The sequence below is a fragment of the Jaculus jaculus genome, chromosome 20 (assembly GCF_020740685.1).
Source record: "Jaculus jaculus isolate mJacJac1 chromosome 20, mJacJac1.mat.Y.cur, whole genome shotgun sequence".
Taxonomy (NCBI): domain Eukaryota; kingdom Metazoa; phylum Chordata; class Mammalia; order Rodentia; family Dipodidae; genus Jaculus; species Jaculus jaculus.
This window is the reverse complement of record NC_059121.1, coordinates 22037906-22052557: the sequence shown is the minus strand read 5'-3', so window position 1 is coordinate 22052557 and position 14652 is coordinate 22037906. Positions and strand designations below refer to the sequence as shown.

Genomic DNA, 14652 nt, shown 5'->3' with positions numbered 1-14652 from the left:
TAGTGGTTAAGCGCTTGTCTGTGAAGCCTAAGGACCCCGGTTCAAGGCTTGGTTCCCCAGGACCCATGTTAGCCAGATGCACAAGGGGGCGCACGTGTCTGGAGTTCGTTTGCAGTGGCTGGAGGCCCTGGTGCGCCCATTCTCTCTCTCTATCTCTCTCTTTCTCTCTCTGTCTGTTGCTCTCCAATAAATAAATAAATAAAAATATCAACAAAAAACTTTCTAGCCTTAAAAAAATAAAATAAAAATAAAAAGATAAAATAGAGCTGATTCCTTCTACTTGTAGTATAGGTTAGTATCCTTTTTGCATTTTGAATTCCATGTGGTAGGTATAATATATTTGGGTCTCTCCTTATGATCTAACTCCTCTTCCAATTAGATCTCTTTAAACATTTTTATTTTATTTATGAGAGAGAGAGAGAGAGAGAGAGAGAAAGAAAGGGTGCATCAGGGCCTCTAGCCACTGCAAGGAATGAACTCCAGATACATACCTTTTGCATCTGGCTTTTACTTGGGTACTGGGGAATTGAACCCGGGTCCAACTTTGCAGGCAAGTGCCTTAACCACCAAGCAAGCTCTCTAGCCTCCAGTTGGATCTTATAAGTAGTGATAGATTGTCCCAGGTTTTGCTCCCCATGACCTTGGACTGTTGTCTCAGCATTTCCTGGGCTGTTTGGAGGAGACGCTCAGTTACCTGCCTTTGACAGTGAGCCTTTCATGGCTCTGCCCTCTGCCTGCTTCTTCCGCCTCCATCTCACTGGCCTGGGTGTTCAGCAGCGCCCTCCTCTCTCGTGGAGGCTCAGCTCTCTGCCACAGGCGTACTTGGTCCTTTTGCCCAACTTCCCTTAGGCCTGGGTCTGTAATGAAGCACTTGTTTGCACAGCTGCTCTCCGTGTGTGAGGAATTTCTGGACTTCCATCTCCTGCAGAGCACCTTGGACCTATGTTTGTGTGCCTGCTAACAAGAGGGACATCTTCCTCCAGCAGCTCATTTACATGAATGATCTCAATATGTTTCCTAAACCAACATCTAACCAGTGTTATTGTAGCAACGTGACTGGGATCAGAAATGAATCGTTGAATTTCATGTTTCTCTTCAGTTCCAGAAGAGACTTTAGAGTTTCTCTAAAGCAGCATCCTCATTTTACTACATTTTGATACTGAGAGAAGATTTGTTGGCTTTTCTTCTTCCCAAGAGAGCACCAGAATGAATTTACACAGCCAGGCTGTGGCATCTTTTGGTAGCTTGAATGATCATCCAACCAACACACAACAGTTGGAAGGGGAAGATTTGGATAAAAGGAAAGAGGTCAGGAGGGCAGAAATCTGTGTTCTGGTCCCAGTTCTGCTGATCACAAATGCTAAGGTTGTTCAAGGTCATATATGACATAAGGAGTGATCTCGATGTCTTTAAGTTATTGGTCTTCCTACCCCCAAGTTCTGTAAGGCTGTATCTCTGTGACTCAGAGCCACCTCTGAGAACCAGGTGGCCCTGGGTCACGAGTTCTGCCTTGTACCTTCTAGCAAGCGCTGGAATCTCTGGTCAATAAGCTTCCAGGTAGGCAGTGGGCAGGAAGGTAGTGGTTCAGGGTAGGTTATCCATCACTACTACTTAGGTACAGATCGTCCCAGGCGCCTTTGGAGGTTTACTTATGAAAATGATATAATTTAAATATATTCAAGCAGCTCAGAGTTATTTCTGTCTTGTAGATGGAAGTCAACTTCCAGAGTGCTGGCTTCGCCTACAACCTCACAGGGCTACGGGCTTTCACAGAGTATGTCCTAGCCCTGCGATGTAGGACCATTGAGTCAAACTTCTGGAGCAACTGGAGTGAAGAGAAAACCGGAATGACTGAGGAGGAAGGCAAGCTGTTCCTTACAATTCCTTGTCTGCTTGTTGTGGTGTTGGGCTACCTAGGCCCAGCCCTGGGAATTTTTGGCAAGTACCAGGCTTGGGATTCATGGAATTCTGGGATCCCAAGGCCTTGGGTACCTGCGTGTATATGTCCAGCCTCTGAGTTAGATTTAGGAAGCAGTCTGGTGCATTCTGAATGTTGAATGCACCACTGGAACTGTTCTTGTTTAATCCATACTTCCACTTGGTGGATGCTGGGGAATTGGGCTATAGCCTCCAGGGCCCTTCTCATGAGAGATTCAGTTTTTGTATGCCATGCTTTAGAATGTGGGGAAAAGGCCACAGAAAACACAAAAGCATCATGTGCTTGGCACAGGATAAAGATGATATAAATTTTAATGAGATAAAAATGTATGTAGGCTGGGCGTGGTAGCACATGCCTTTAATCCCAGTACTCAGGAGGACGAGATAGGAGGATCGCTGTGAGTTGAAGGCCACCCTGTGACTACATAGTGAATTTCAGGTCAGCTTGGACTAGAGCAAGACCCTACCTCAGAAAAAAAAAAAAAAGAGAAGAAAAGAATATGTATGTTTAAGGGCTGGAGATATGGCTCAGTAGTTAAAGTGCTTATCTGCAAAGCCAAAGGACCCAGGTTTGATCCCCAGTTCCCACGTAAAGCCACATGCACAAGGTGGTGCATGAGTCTCAAGTTCGTGTGCAGTGGGTAGAGGCCTTGGTTCTCCCATCCTATCTGCCTGCCTGCCTGTCTGTCTGTCTGTCTCTTTCTCTCTCTCTCTCTCTCTCTCAAATACATAATAAATAAATGATTTTAAAATGCATGTTAAGAACACTAGTCAAGATATGGACTGAATGTAAACTTTAGATTAAAATTTGCATACAGTTGTTATACATTGACATTCTATAGTCTTAGTCAATGCAAATAGAGTTGACAAATTATCAAACAGCACATAAGTTTCACAGTAGAAATCTGGTAATGATGCCAGCATTGAAATAGTCAGTGTCACCTGCATTTGAGCTGAGCCTCCCCTGTTAAAACACGAGGATGAAACTCGTTATGCAAAGTATCCTGCTTCAACTTCCACCAAGCAATTCAGTGATTAAACACTACCGTGGTGCAGGTGTGTTTTGTCCAGCCCCCTCCCTGTGCAGTGGCTGCCACTTTTCTTAACTGGGGCCATTATGGCTCAGGGTCTCAAGTCCCTCAGTCCAGCTACTCCATCATACCATTTTCTTCAGTTTTTTTTGCTATAAACAATTGAGTTTAGTTTTTTTAAAAAAATTTGTGTTCATTTTTCTTTATTTATTTGAGAGTAACAGAGAAAGAGGTAGAGAGAGAGAGAGAGAGAGAGGGAGAAAATGGGCACGCCAGGGCTTCCAGCCGCTGCAAATGAACTACGGATGCATGCGCCCCCTTGTGCATCTGGCTAACGTGGGTCCTGGGGAATCGAGCCTTGAACCGGGGTCCTTAGGCTTCACAGGCAAGTGCTTAACCACTAAGCCATCTCTCCAGCCTTGAGTTTACTTTTTCACCTGATAATTACTTCAGCTATCTCAGTTAAGATTCATTAGTAGAAACAAAAATGAAAATAAATTTTTAAAAACGATTAATTAGCAAAAAACCACCATTTGCTGCCTAACACACGTACAACACTTATTTATTAAAATAGCACTCTAGACAACATTAGCTTTTGTTTTTCTTCTTTTTTTTCCCTCTGGCTATTACAGAAAATTGATCCTCAAGCTCCAGAAATTCCTAATTTCTTATTTTACAATTCATAAACCATCACTTTTTCAGCATATGATGCTAGTTATTTAAAGTATGCCATCTCAAACCTTACAGTTATTTGAAAAATTATAAGGCAAATGTGAGATACTACTATGTTTTAAAATTTCAATCTAGTAACTAATTATTAGGGCTATTTACCTACATTAAAGCATTCAAATATCTAGTCACTCTATGATGCATACATAATTTGATGAAATGGCTTTATTACTTAAAAGCTTGTTATTGGGCAATTGCTTATTTCTCTGTTTCAGAAGTGGAGATACTAATATTGTTTATTTATAGGAGCATGGAGATTAAATGAAATAATACAGGTAAAATACTTAGTGTAGTGATGCTTACTAAAGGTTAGCTATTGTCATGGTTGATCTCTAGTAAGGGCACCGATATGTGTCTGAGGGTAGGTGGTTGAGGGGACCCTATCCTAATAGATTTTCAGATTGTTACTGGAAATTGATGGACATACAGACTTAGATCTTTTAGCTTATTTACAAAATTTAGTTTTGTTTACAAAATTCAGTTTTGTTTTGATCACAAACACCACTCCTACCTCCTTTGATTAACCTGCAAATCCATCATCAACTCATAGCCAGTGGAAAGCTGGCTTATAACACTTGCAGAAGATTTACACACTCATCAGGCAGGTGTTTCATTGAAAGCTACATCTGTTGGGAAGGCTCCACTGGGACAACTGGGCATTCTTTCCACAGGACCACAATGACCGGGAGTATGACCATGCCTTTAAAATTACTGTTTTCAGACTCAATATTACTGTCCCTGCATTTGAGTTACTGCATAACCATAATAAGTTAAATAATGAGTGAGAGACAGGGTGGAGTGCCTGTAGCACTGTGGGTTACCTGAAGCTCATATCGCAACCCTCTGTTCCAGCCGCCTCTGAGACCTTTTCCTTGACTTGCGTCTCACTGCCTTTAGACAGGCTGAAACCAGCCTTCTGCTTCCTGTCTGACAAACTTGAGTACAGGCTGTTCCATCTCCCCGTTCAAGGGAGACTGTTGGGCAATCCGAAAAGCCCTGGCAGAGCTTTGCAGACAACACCTCAGTGGAATTCAGATAAAGTCACATGTGGTACCTAAGCAGCGCCAATCTCCTCATAATAAGCTGAAATGAAGTTATAATAGATCTCACTGGGAGAGCCTGAGAGCTCTACTCTATTTCTCATACTTTATGGCCTCTATAATAAGAATTGTGGAAATATGACTGACTCTCTATCCATGCCAAAGCAAGTTATTTAGTTCATTGCCCTTTGGTGTGTTTTTCTACATTTTAAGCTTACATTTAATTGAAGTTTAACAATTTCACTAATATACCAAATCCCATAAAGTTAAAAAGATACTTGATTTTTTTTTTTTTCCCCAAGGAAGGGTCTTGCTGTAGCCCAGGCTGACCTAGAATTCACTAGGTAGTTTCAGACTGGCCTCAAACTCTTACCTCTGCCTCCCGAGTGCTGGGATTAAAGGCGTACACCACCACAACTGGTTCACTTTTTTTTTTTTTCAGTACTAGAATAGTTTAGATCTTGGCTTTAGTGGTGGGGCCCATGCCTTACAAATTTTATTTATATACAAATTTTACTTTATTTTTATTGTATTATCCCCAGCCACACAAATACCTTGAAAAAGGACTCTGAGAGCGACAACCGCAGCTCTTCAGTTACAGACATTTTCGCCCTTGTTCAATGACAGGCTCCTGGCCTCCTTGAACACGCCTTCAGAGTTCTCTGCCTTCCTCTCCTGACGGAAGTGTGTGAGTCATTCTTCAACACTTGAACATTCCAGAGGCATGTCAGAACACTCAGCTATATAGATCATCGATAACCTACCCCTTGCCAAAACTTGCTTGAGACATCTTTGAGAAAACAAGACAGATATAGACTCCTTCTTATACAGTTTGTCCCTCTGTGGTCAGATCATCAGAACCCCATGTACTTGGATCATATTGTCTTAAAATGTATGTATTGGAAAAAGCAGAGTCAGAACTCAGTCTTAAGTTTTATATAAGGCAGCCATATAAACAGCACATGTGATATGTCAGTGTTTCTGCTCACTTGGGCTTGCAAACAGTGGTCTTACCTTACCCTGTGTCCTGGGTAAGAGAATCCACATGATAAATTCCATTTCTGAGTGCAGTGTTGAGAGCCAGAAAACAATTATCTCTTCATATGAGTTTCTAGGTTTCTTATTAGGCCATGAGAGGTATACAACTCAGTTTTTTTTTTGTTGTTGTTGTTGTTGTTTGTTTGTTTTATGATGTAGGGTTTTGCTCTAGCCCAGGCTGACCTGGAATTCATTATGTAGTCTCGGAGTGGCTTTGAACTTATAGCAGTCCTCCTATTTCTGCTTCCCAAGTGCTGAGATTAAAGGTGTGTGCCACCATGTCCAATAGTGTGGTGGTCTTTTTATTATTATTATTTGGGAGAGAGAAGGAGAGAGGGGGGGGGGAAGGAGGGAGGAAGGGAGGGAGAGAGGGAGGGGAGAGGGAAAGAGGGAGGGAGGGGGGAGAAAGAGAATGGGCACTCCAGGGCCTTTAGCCACTGCAAACGAATTCTAGATGCATATGCCACCTTGTGCATCTGGCTTATGTGGGTACTGAAGAACCAAACCTGGGTCCTTGGACTTCACAGCCAAGTGCCTTAACCACTAAGCCATTTCTCCAGCCCATCAGTGTGGTGTTCTTTTGAGGTACTAAAGATTGAACCATTGCTATTGCCTTAACCCTTATTTATTATGAGTCAGAGTCTTGCAGTGGAGCCTGGGCCTGACTTCAAACCTGAGATCCTTCTGCCTCAGTCTGCTGAATCCTGGAGTTAGAGGCATGGAGCCTCCTGGGCTATATGATTCTTTTTACTTACCCTGCTGGCAAAACCAGCAATGAGACTGGAGTTCATAGATGGACACAGTGAAAGCTATTTCCCTGTTCCTTTCCTAGATAATTTTCCTTGTATTTTATAAGTATGCGGTTTCATCTTCTTAGAAGCAGACATGGAGGAATTATATATGCATAGTCTGATTATCAGTTGAATGTGTCCACCCCAGTTTTAATGTACAAAATGTTATAACTCAGGACATATGGTAGCATTTCCAACCAGGTTTGGTGGCTAATTGTATTACAATGGGGTTTGTTTTATTTCTTTTTGCCATAGCTTAAGTATCAGACTTAGGAACAATTTTAAGTTTGGTTGATGGCAATCTTTCCACCACAAAATAAAGACCTCCATGGCTATTTTGCCTCCCCTCTGTCTTAAAATTTTTTTTTAAATTTATTTATTTGTAAGAACAGATAGAAGAGAGACTGAGAATAGGCTCACCAGAGTTTCCAGCCACTGCAAACGAACTCCAGATACATGCATCACTTTGCGCATCTGGCTTTATGTGGTACTGGGGAATGGAGCCCAGGTCGTTAGGCTTTGCAGAAAAGTGCCTTAAACCACGGATCCATCTCCCCAGCCCCCAAGAGCATTTTCTAGACAGGGTTACCAGCTTCTGTGTGACTTGAGCACCCTCCTCTTTGTTCCTTTCAGTTCCATGTGGCCTGGATCTGTGGAGAATCTTGAGTGCCGCAGAGGAGGACGGAAGGAGAACAGTGTGGTTGCTGTGGAAGGTGGCCTCCCTTTGCTTATCTTTCTCCTGTCCACACTCTGCGATCCCTTCCCTTCTAAGCACCATGCGACTCTTGCCATTTCTCCTCCTGTGTCTCCCTCACCGTGGTTGCATAGCTCAGGCAGCCCGAGTGGACATTGCAGACCTGGGCCCCTCTCTCTGATCTGAAACCTTGACGTTGGGGGCAGTTTGGTCAGGGTGAGAGAAAACACAGTGACCTGGAGAAGCCACCCTTGGCTGGCCTCCCCTGGAACAGGAAGTTGACTCTATAGCCCCATCCTCACAACCGAGAAGCAGCCAGGTGTGATCAGCTTCACTGGGGTTTCCTCGGGGCACTGCCAACACACCCGACTCCCGGGTCCCTTTTGAGTTCAGGATAGTGCGTACAAAGGAGAAAAGATGCCAAATGGTCCTGTCCCGGGGTGGAGATAGGCTCTCATACCGTCTAGGCTGGCCCCAAACTTGCTTCGTAGGTGAAGATGACCTTGACTTCTAATCCTCCTGCCTCCACCGCCTCCATGCTGGGATTGCAGGCAAGTGTGGTGGATGCTGGGAAGGAGATTTTCCCATGTGCTAGGCAGGGATTCCATCTAGGGTGGAAGCTTAGAAATGAGGGGTGAGGAGGAGGAAGGTAGGGAGGTGATACAGGGAAGACCGGAGAGGAGGAGTTGATAAGAACACAGAGAGAGGAAAGAATAGAAAAATACGGCACAGAGAGAAACAGGAAAGGAAGAGGGAAACAGAACTAGGAGGAAATAGGAGAGCAAAGATGGAAAATCGAGAAGAAAACGTAGATAGGAGTAACCTATCAAAACTCTTTAGTATGTCTCCAGAGTTGTCAGGAAGTACTCCTGATATCTTATGGGTGCTGAGGTTTAGGCAAGTCAAATCCATGTGAACATGGAGAAAGCACCCGGGCTGGCTTACCAAGTGATATCCCAGGCCAGTTCTCACAGGGTTGGCACCTCCTCTGCTTTGTCCTTGTCCCCACACCCGGGCAGCTGAGGATACCTTCAGCTTGAAAGGCCCAGCCTGAGAAAGCACAGCCTCTGATGTGTCAGTTATGAGGCGTTGAAACCAAGGACTCTGTGGACATGTTTCTGGGAGGGGAAAGGAAATGATGTCACACATGGCCTTCGCTATGCGCAGCAAGGGGTCGTGGAGGCCAGCCTGAGAAGTGGGTGGCAGGGACTGGTGTTCCTTCTGCTTCAGTAGGAGAGGGTTTTGTAAGAACAAAGTTATTTAACAAACAGTGTACTAAAAGGCTCTAAAATCTGATAGTGATAAAAGTTTTATGAGTCTGCCTCTCTTGAAAAGTCAGTGAATTATGTCCATTTAAACAGTACATTTTATAGGTTGAGGATGTAGCTTAGTGGGAGACCCCCAGCACTAAAAACAACAAACAAGCTAAATTTTATAAAATGTGAAGTAGGGCTAGAGAGATGGCTTAGTGGGTAAGCCCTTGCCTGTGAAGCCTAAGGACCCCGGTTTGAGGCTCAATTCTCCAGGACCCATGTTAGCCAGATGCACAAGGGGGTACACACATCTGGAGTTCATTTGCAGTGGCTGGGGCCCTGGCACGTCCATTCTCTCTCTCTCTCTCTCTCTCTCTCTCTGCCTGTCACTCTCAAATAAATAATTAAAAATAAACAAAAAAATTAAAATATGAATTATCCACTAAGTAAGTGGGGGGAGGGAGGAAGGAGAATAATGAGAAGACAAATTACTTTAAGGGACACAAGTCTCCTCATCACTGGAGAGGTTTTAGCTAGCCTTTTATTGCTGTGGTCAGTGTAATGAAAATTGCTGGATGGGATTAGCAGTGGACCAGAGTGGCTTCTCAAGCCATGTCTGGCCACATCTAGTCATTCTGCTCCTTCTAGATGATCAGTGATAAAAATTGAAAGACTGAGACTCTCTACAATTCCCAAGAAGTACTGAGCATGCTGACTCCTAGGCAAAACATGGGCTAGTAGGTCAGACTTCAAGGCTGAACCTCTTTGTAAGAGGCTGGCCTGCAGCTTCTGGGGTTCCACTTCAGGCTTCTCACCAAGGGGGCCAGCCCCGCGTGCATCTGCCCTTCTGGCTGGGCGCATGGTTAGGGCAACTGACACTGTCCTCACAGGGGAAGTGTGCCGGCAGAAGGCAAGCACAGGGGTACTGCGCAACCCTTGTTGGCTCTTGGACCTGGGATGTGTTCAGAGGGAATGCCTGGCCTGAGAGTAACGGAGTAAGACAGCTAGGAGGAGGCGGTGGCGGCGTGCTCGCCCTGGTTTGGTCTCATGAAACTGGACTGACGGGCTGGAGAGACGGCTTAGCAGTTAAGGCGCTTGCCTGCAAAGCCAGAGGACCTCAGTTCGATTTCCCAGGACCCACGTAAGCCAGATGTACGTGGTGGTACATGCATCTGGAGTTCATTTGCAGTGGCTGGACGCCCATTCTCTCTCCCTCCCTCTCTCTCTCCCCTCTTTCCCTCTCCCAAAATAAAAAAATTATATACATTAAAAAATTGGACTTATGTTAGGGGTTTATACCAAGGCACCATTTAGGCTGCTTCCCTCTTCTGGTGCTTAAAGGGTTGATATTACCACACAGCAGATGTGATAGTCCCTAAAGGGTAAATATCCTGGTTGTGGTTTAGCACCTGATAACTAACATTACGGGCACATCCCACCGCCACCAACTACCAGTAAGTGCCTTTGTCCTTTTGACATTGCCAATAAATTGTGTTTCCTTTGGACACAGAAGGCAAGAGAAGCCCCAGTCTTGGAGAAAACACTTGGCTACAACATACGGTACTTTCCAGAAAACAACACCAACCTCACAGAGACAAGGAACACCACCACCCAGCATCTTGAACTGCATCTGGGAGGCGAGACCTACTGGGTGTACGTGGCTTCTTACAATGCCCTCGGGAAGTCCCCAGAGGCCGAGCTGCGCATTCCAGCTGTCCAGGAGCAGCGTAAGTGGACACAGACCTCTTAACTTAAGTCCTCAGTCCATCTGGATGGCCAGGGAACCGTCCTTGGCCTTTCAATGGTAGTTGTTTCTCCTCATTCAAAATGCAGAGAGAGTGAGGACATTTTAGAATCTGCTGGTAGCTAACAAGCCCCTTGAAATAAAGTTCCTCTGGAAGAAAGCCTATGTTAAAAATTAGAGGCTCTGGGGCTGGAGAGATGGCTTAGTGGTTAAGCGCTCGCCTGTGAAGCCTGTGGACCCTGGTTCGAGGCTCGGTTCCCCAGGACCCACGTTAGCCAGATGCACAAGGGGGCGCACGCGTCTAGAGTTTGTTTGCAGTGGCTGGAGGCCCTGGCGCGCCCATTCTCTCTCTCTCCCTCTATCTGTCTTTCTCTCTGTGTCTGTTGCTCTCAAATAAATAAAAAATGAACACAAAATATTTAAAAAAAAAATTGGAGGCTCTGGGCTGGAGAGATGGCTTAGCAGTTAAGTGCTTGCCTGTGAAGCCTATGGGCCCCAGTTCGAGGCTCGATTCCCCAGGACCCATGTTAGCCAGATGCACAAGGGGGCACACGCATCTGGAGTTTGTTTGCAGTGGCTGGAGGCCCTGGTGCTCCCATTCTCTCTCTCTCTCTCTCTCTCATCTGCCTCTTTATCTCCATGTCGCTCTCAAATAAATAAATAAATATCAACAACAACAACAAAAAAAATTAGAGGCTCCATCAATCATGCAGTAGAGGCATGCCAGTCTATGGGATGTGGTTGACAGCTGGCTTGAGCCACATGAAATTGGATGTATTTGATACCTTTGACCTTGGTGATTGCATCCTCTCCTGAACCCTTCCTCAAAGATGGCATTGGCCTCATCCAGGCCATGGCTTGGCACTCACTTTCTTTTTTTTTTTTTTAATTTTTTTTTTATTTATTTGAGAGCGACAGACACAGAGAGAAAGACAGCTAGAGGGAGAGAGAGAGAATGGGCGCGCCAGGGCTTCCAGCCTCTGCAAATGAACTCCAGACGCATGCGCCCCCTTGTGCATCTGGCTAACGTGGGACCTGGGGAACCGAGCCTCGAACCGGGGTCCTTAGGCTTCACAGGCAAGCGCTTAACCACTAAGCCATCTCTCCAGCCCGGCACTCACTTTCTTGTTTGCTCCTCTTTCCTACTCCCTTCTGATTGCCAAGTTAGGAACAGTTCTGTGTTCATTCATATGGAATGTGAATTGTGTGTGTGTGTGTGTATGTGGCTGCTCTTGTGGAGGCCAGAGGAGAACATGGGGTCTCCTTTATTACTGTGTCGCTTGTTTCCTGGAGATGGATGAAGTCTCTTGTTGAATCTGCAGCTGCCATTTGCGGTCAGACTGGCTGACCACAGACCCCACACAGCTGTCTCCTCTGCTCCCCACAGCACTGGTGTTACTTACACGCATCCGTGCCTGCACGGCCATACCCAGTGTTTTACAGAGGGTCTGGGGAGAATTGAACTCTGGATGAATCAGGCTCTTTCGGGTCTCCATGCGTGTGCAGTAAACATTCGTACTCACTGAGCCCTTTCCCTAGCCCCACTCAATGTTTTTTTTTGGGGGGGGGCTGGGAGATGGGGAGGGTTTTGAGGTATGGTCTGCCTCTAGCCCAGGCTGACCTGGAATTCACTATGTAGTCTCAGGCTGGCTTTGAACTCACGATAACCCTCCTCCCTAGGGTTGGGATTAAAGGTGTACACCACCATGCCTGACTCTTTGTATTTTAAAAAATATTTTCTTTATTATTGGGGGGGGGAGGGGATTGAATGGATATGCCAGGGCCTGTAGTCACTGCAAACAAACTCCAGACACATGTGCCACCTTGTGTATTTGGTTTTATGTAAGTACTGGGGAATTCAACCTGGATCCTTAGGCTTTGCAGGCAAACGCCTTAACTGCTGAGCCATCTCTCCGTGAAGTAGGGTTTTTCTCTAGCCCAGGCTGACCTGGAGTTCATTATGTAGTCTCAGGGTGGCCTTGAACTCACTATGATCCTCCTACCTCTGCCTCCCAGGTGCTGGGATTAAAGGCGTGTGCTACCACGCCTGGCTGATTAAGTAGTTTTGAACATCTTACTCTCCCAAGCATACTCATATTTTACATGTTTTGGAATAAATACCATATTGGATTTTTAAATATTTATTTGAGAGAGTGAGAGAGAGAGAGAGAGAGAGAGAGAGAGACAGACATCATGGGTGCACCAGGGCCTCCAGCCACTGATGGCTTAGCAGTTAAGGCATTTGCCTGCGAGCCTAAGGACCGATGTTCGACTCTCCAGATCCCGTGTAAGCCAGACACAGTGATGCAAGCACGCAAGGTCAACCATGCACGCAAGGTGGCACATGTGTCTGGAGTTCGATTTCAGTGGCTGAAGGCCCTGGTGTGCCAATTCTCTCTCTTAAAAAAAAAAAAAAAAAGGCCAGTCTGTGGGACTTGCCTCAAAAAAAATAAATCCGATTTCTGACCCCTGGACTATCACAGGGCAGGTGACACACAGAGGACACTTGACGTCTTGTCTAAAGGCACCGCTGTGAGGAGCTGCGGTCTCCAGGCTGCTGCCTGTCTGCTTGCCTAGCCCAGCCCGGTTCAGGTGTTTTTATAATCAGCTCTGTTCTTCTCTGCCTGACCACCCTTGTCCTCAGTTTAGAACTCATGGATGTTCGTGTTTTTGTGTTGTGAGTTCTGTTTGGTACTATTTCAGTCGTATTTGTTATAGTCCTTAGTCCCTGCATCCCGGTTCCTGCCTGTCCAGCAGCCGAGTGACTAAGCTTCTTGAAACCTAATGTGTCACTGGAATACAGTCCTTGTAAACTAGATACGTTGCCAAATAGTGACGTCAGTTCCCTGCCATGGCCTCGGGATGGGAGGCTGTAAGGAGCAGAGATAGAAGCGTGGTCTTCGCTCTCCTGTAATAGCCTTGAGCTCAAGTTTCCGCCCTTCTTATAAAGTATATCGATGCCCTTGGGCTAACCCCTGTAAATGTCAGACCCTTGTGGAATGAGCTAGCAGCCCCCTGCTAAAGCAGTAGGAGTGTGGGGAGAATGAGAGTCTGCGTGGAAAGCGGTTTTTGTCCCGCACTGGTTGTTGCAATTGCCAGCACTGCTTTGGGAGGGGTGAAGGTGGAACTCTGCCCGTGCTAGACAGGCTCTCCACTGCTGAGCTGCAGCCCCGTCAACGACTGCCACTGTGATGAATTCCTACTGGACGTGGATGATCAACTTTTAAAAAGTGCTGCAAGGGCTGGAGAGATGGCTTAGCGGTTAAGCGCTTGCCTGTGAAGCCTAAGGACCCCGGTTCGAGGCTCAATTCCCCAGGACCCACATTAGCCAGATGCATAAGGGGGTGCACGTGTCTGGAGTTCATTTGCAGTGGCTGGAGGCCCTGGCATGCCCATTCTCTCTCTCGCTCCCTCCTTCCCTCTCTCTCTCTCTCTCTCTCTCTGCCTCTTTCTCTCTGTTGCTCTCAAATAAATAAATAAATTTTTTTTTAAAAAAGTGCTACAAAATTCCCTTTCAGACTATGTTAACTGCTTTTCTTCTTCCCGGTTTGGTGTTGGAAGCGTCCCTGTCTGGTGGGACAACTGTGGTCTGACACGTTATTTGAAAAATGAAGCTTCTTTAAATATGGACACATTTATTTGTTCACACATTGCAATGTAGCTGCCTCTCTTTGTTCGCATATTAGGCTGATTTTGTGCAGAAATGGGAGGGGGTGGTGCTGGGGAGATGGCTTGGTGATTAAACGTGATGGCCTATGCTTGGTACCCCAGTGCCCACATAAAGGCAGGTGCACACAGTGGCACATCTGCCTTGAGTGTGCAGTGGCAGAAGACCCTGGTGCATGTACACACACATGCGTGCGCCCACACACTCACGCCCACACACACAGTGACTTGGAAGTTTGGTCCCTGGTCTGTGTGATGTTGAACCAGTTATTTACCTCTCTGGGTCCCCATGTTCTCCTCTTTAGATTAAGGCATTAGAATTTTCTTAGGTTTTAATTTATTTATTTGAGAGCAACAGACAGAGGAAGAGGGGGAGAGAGAGAATGGGTGTGCCAGGGCCTCCAGCCACTGCAAACGAACTCCAGACGCGTGCGCCCCCTTGTGCATCTGGTTAATGTGGGTCCTGGGGAGTCGAGCCTCAAACCGGGGTCCTTAGGCTTCACAGGCAAGCGCTTAACCGCTAAGCCATCTCTCCAGCCCGAATTTCTTAGGTGTAATGAGTCCTTAGTCACTGGGCGGCTGCTGGGAGTGGCCCGAGGCGGGGCATACAAAGCTCGGGCACTCGTGTGCTGAGTGGGTCTGAGGAAGGCGCTCGCATCAGGGCAGATTTCGGGCCCAGCCTGACGTGGCAAAGGAGAAAGAGCCACTGAGGGCAGTATTCGCTAAGT

At 46.1% G+C, this 14652-nt stretch overlaps 1 protein-coding gene across 1 annotated transcript in view; it reads left to right on the top strand.

Annotated features, from left to right (window-relative positions):
- Positions 1-14652, top strand: part of Il31ra (interleukin 31 receptor A) — a 42621-nt gene that overhangs the window by 14504 nt on the left and 13465 nt on the right. Inside the window, exons 5-7 of the mRNA XM_045139059.1 lie at positions 1710-1863; positions 7201-7280; positions 10025-10241. Coding sequence (XP_044994994.1) covers positions 1710-1863; positions 7201-7280; positions 10025-10241 — 451 coding nt within the window. The remainder of the gene's footprint in view (positions 1-1709; positions 1864-7200; positions 7281-10024; positions 10242-14652) is intronic.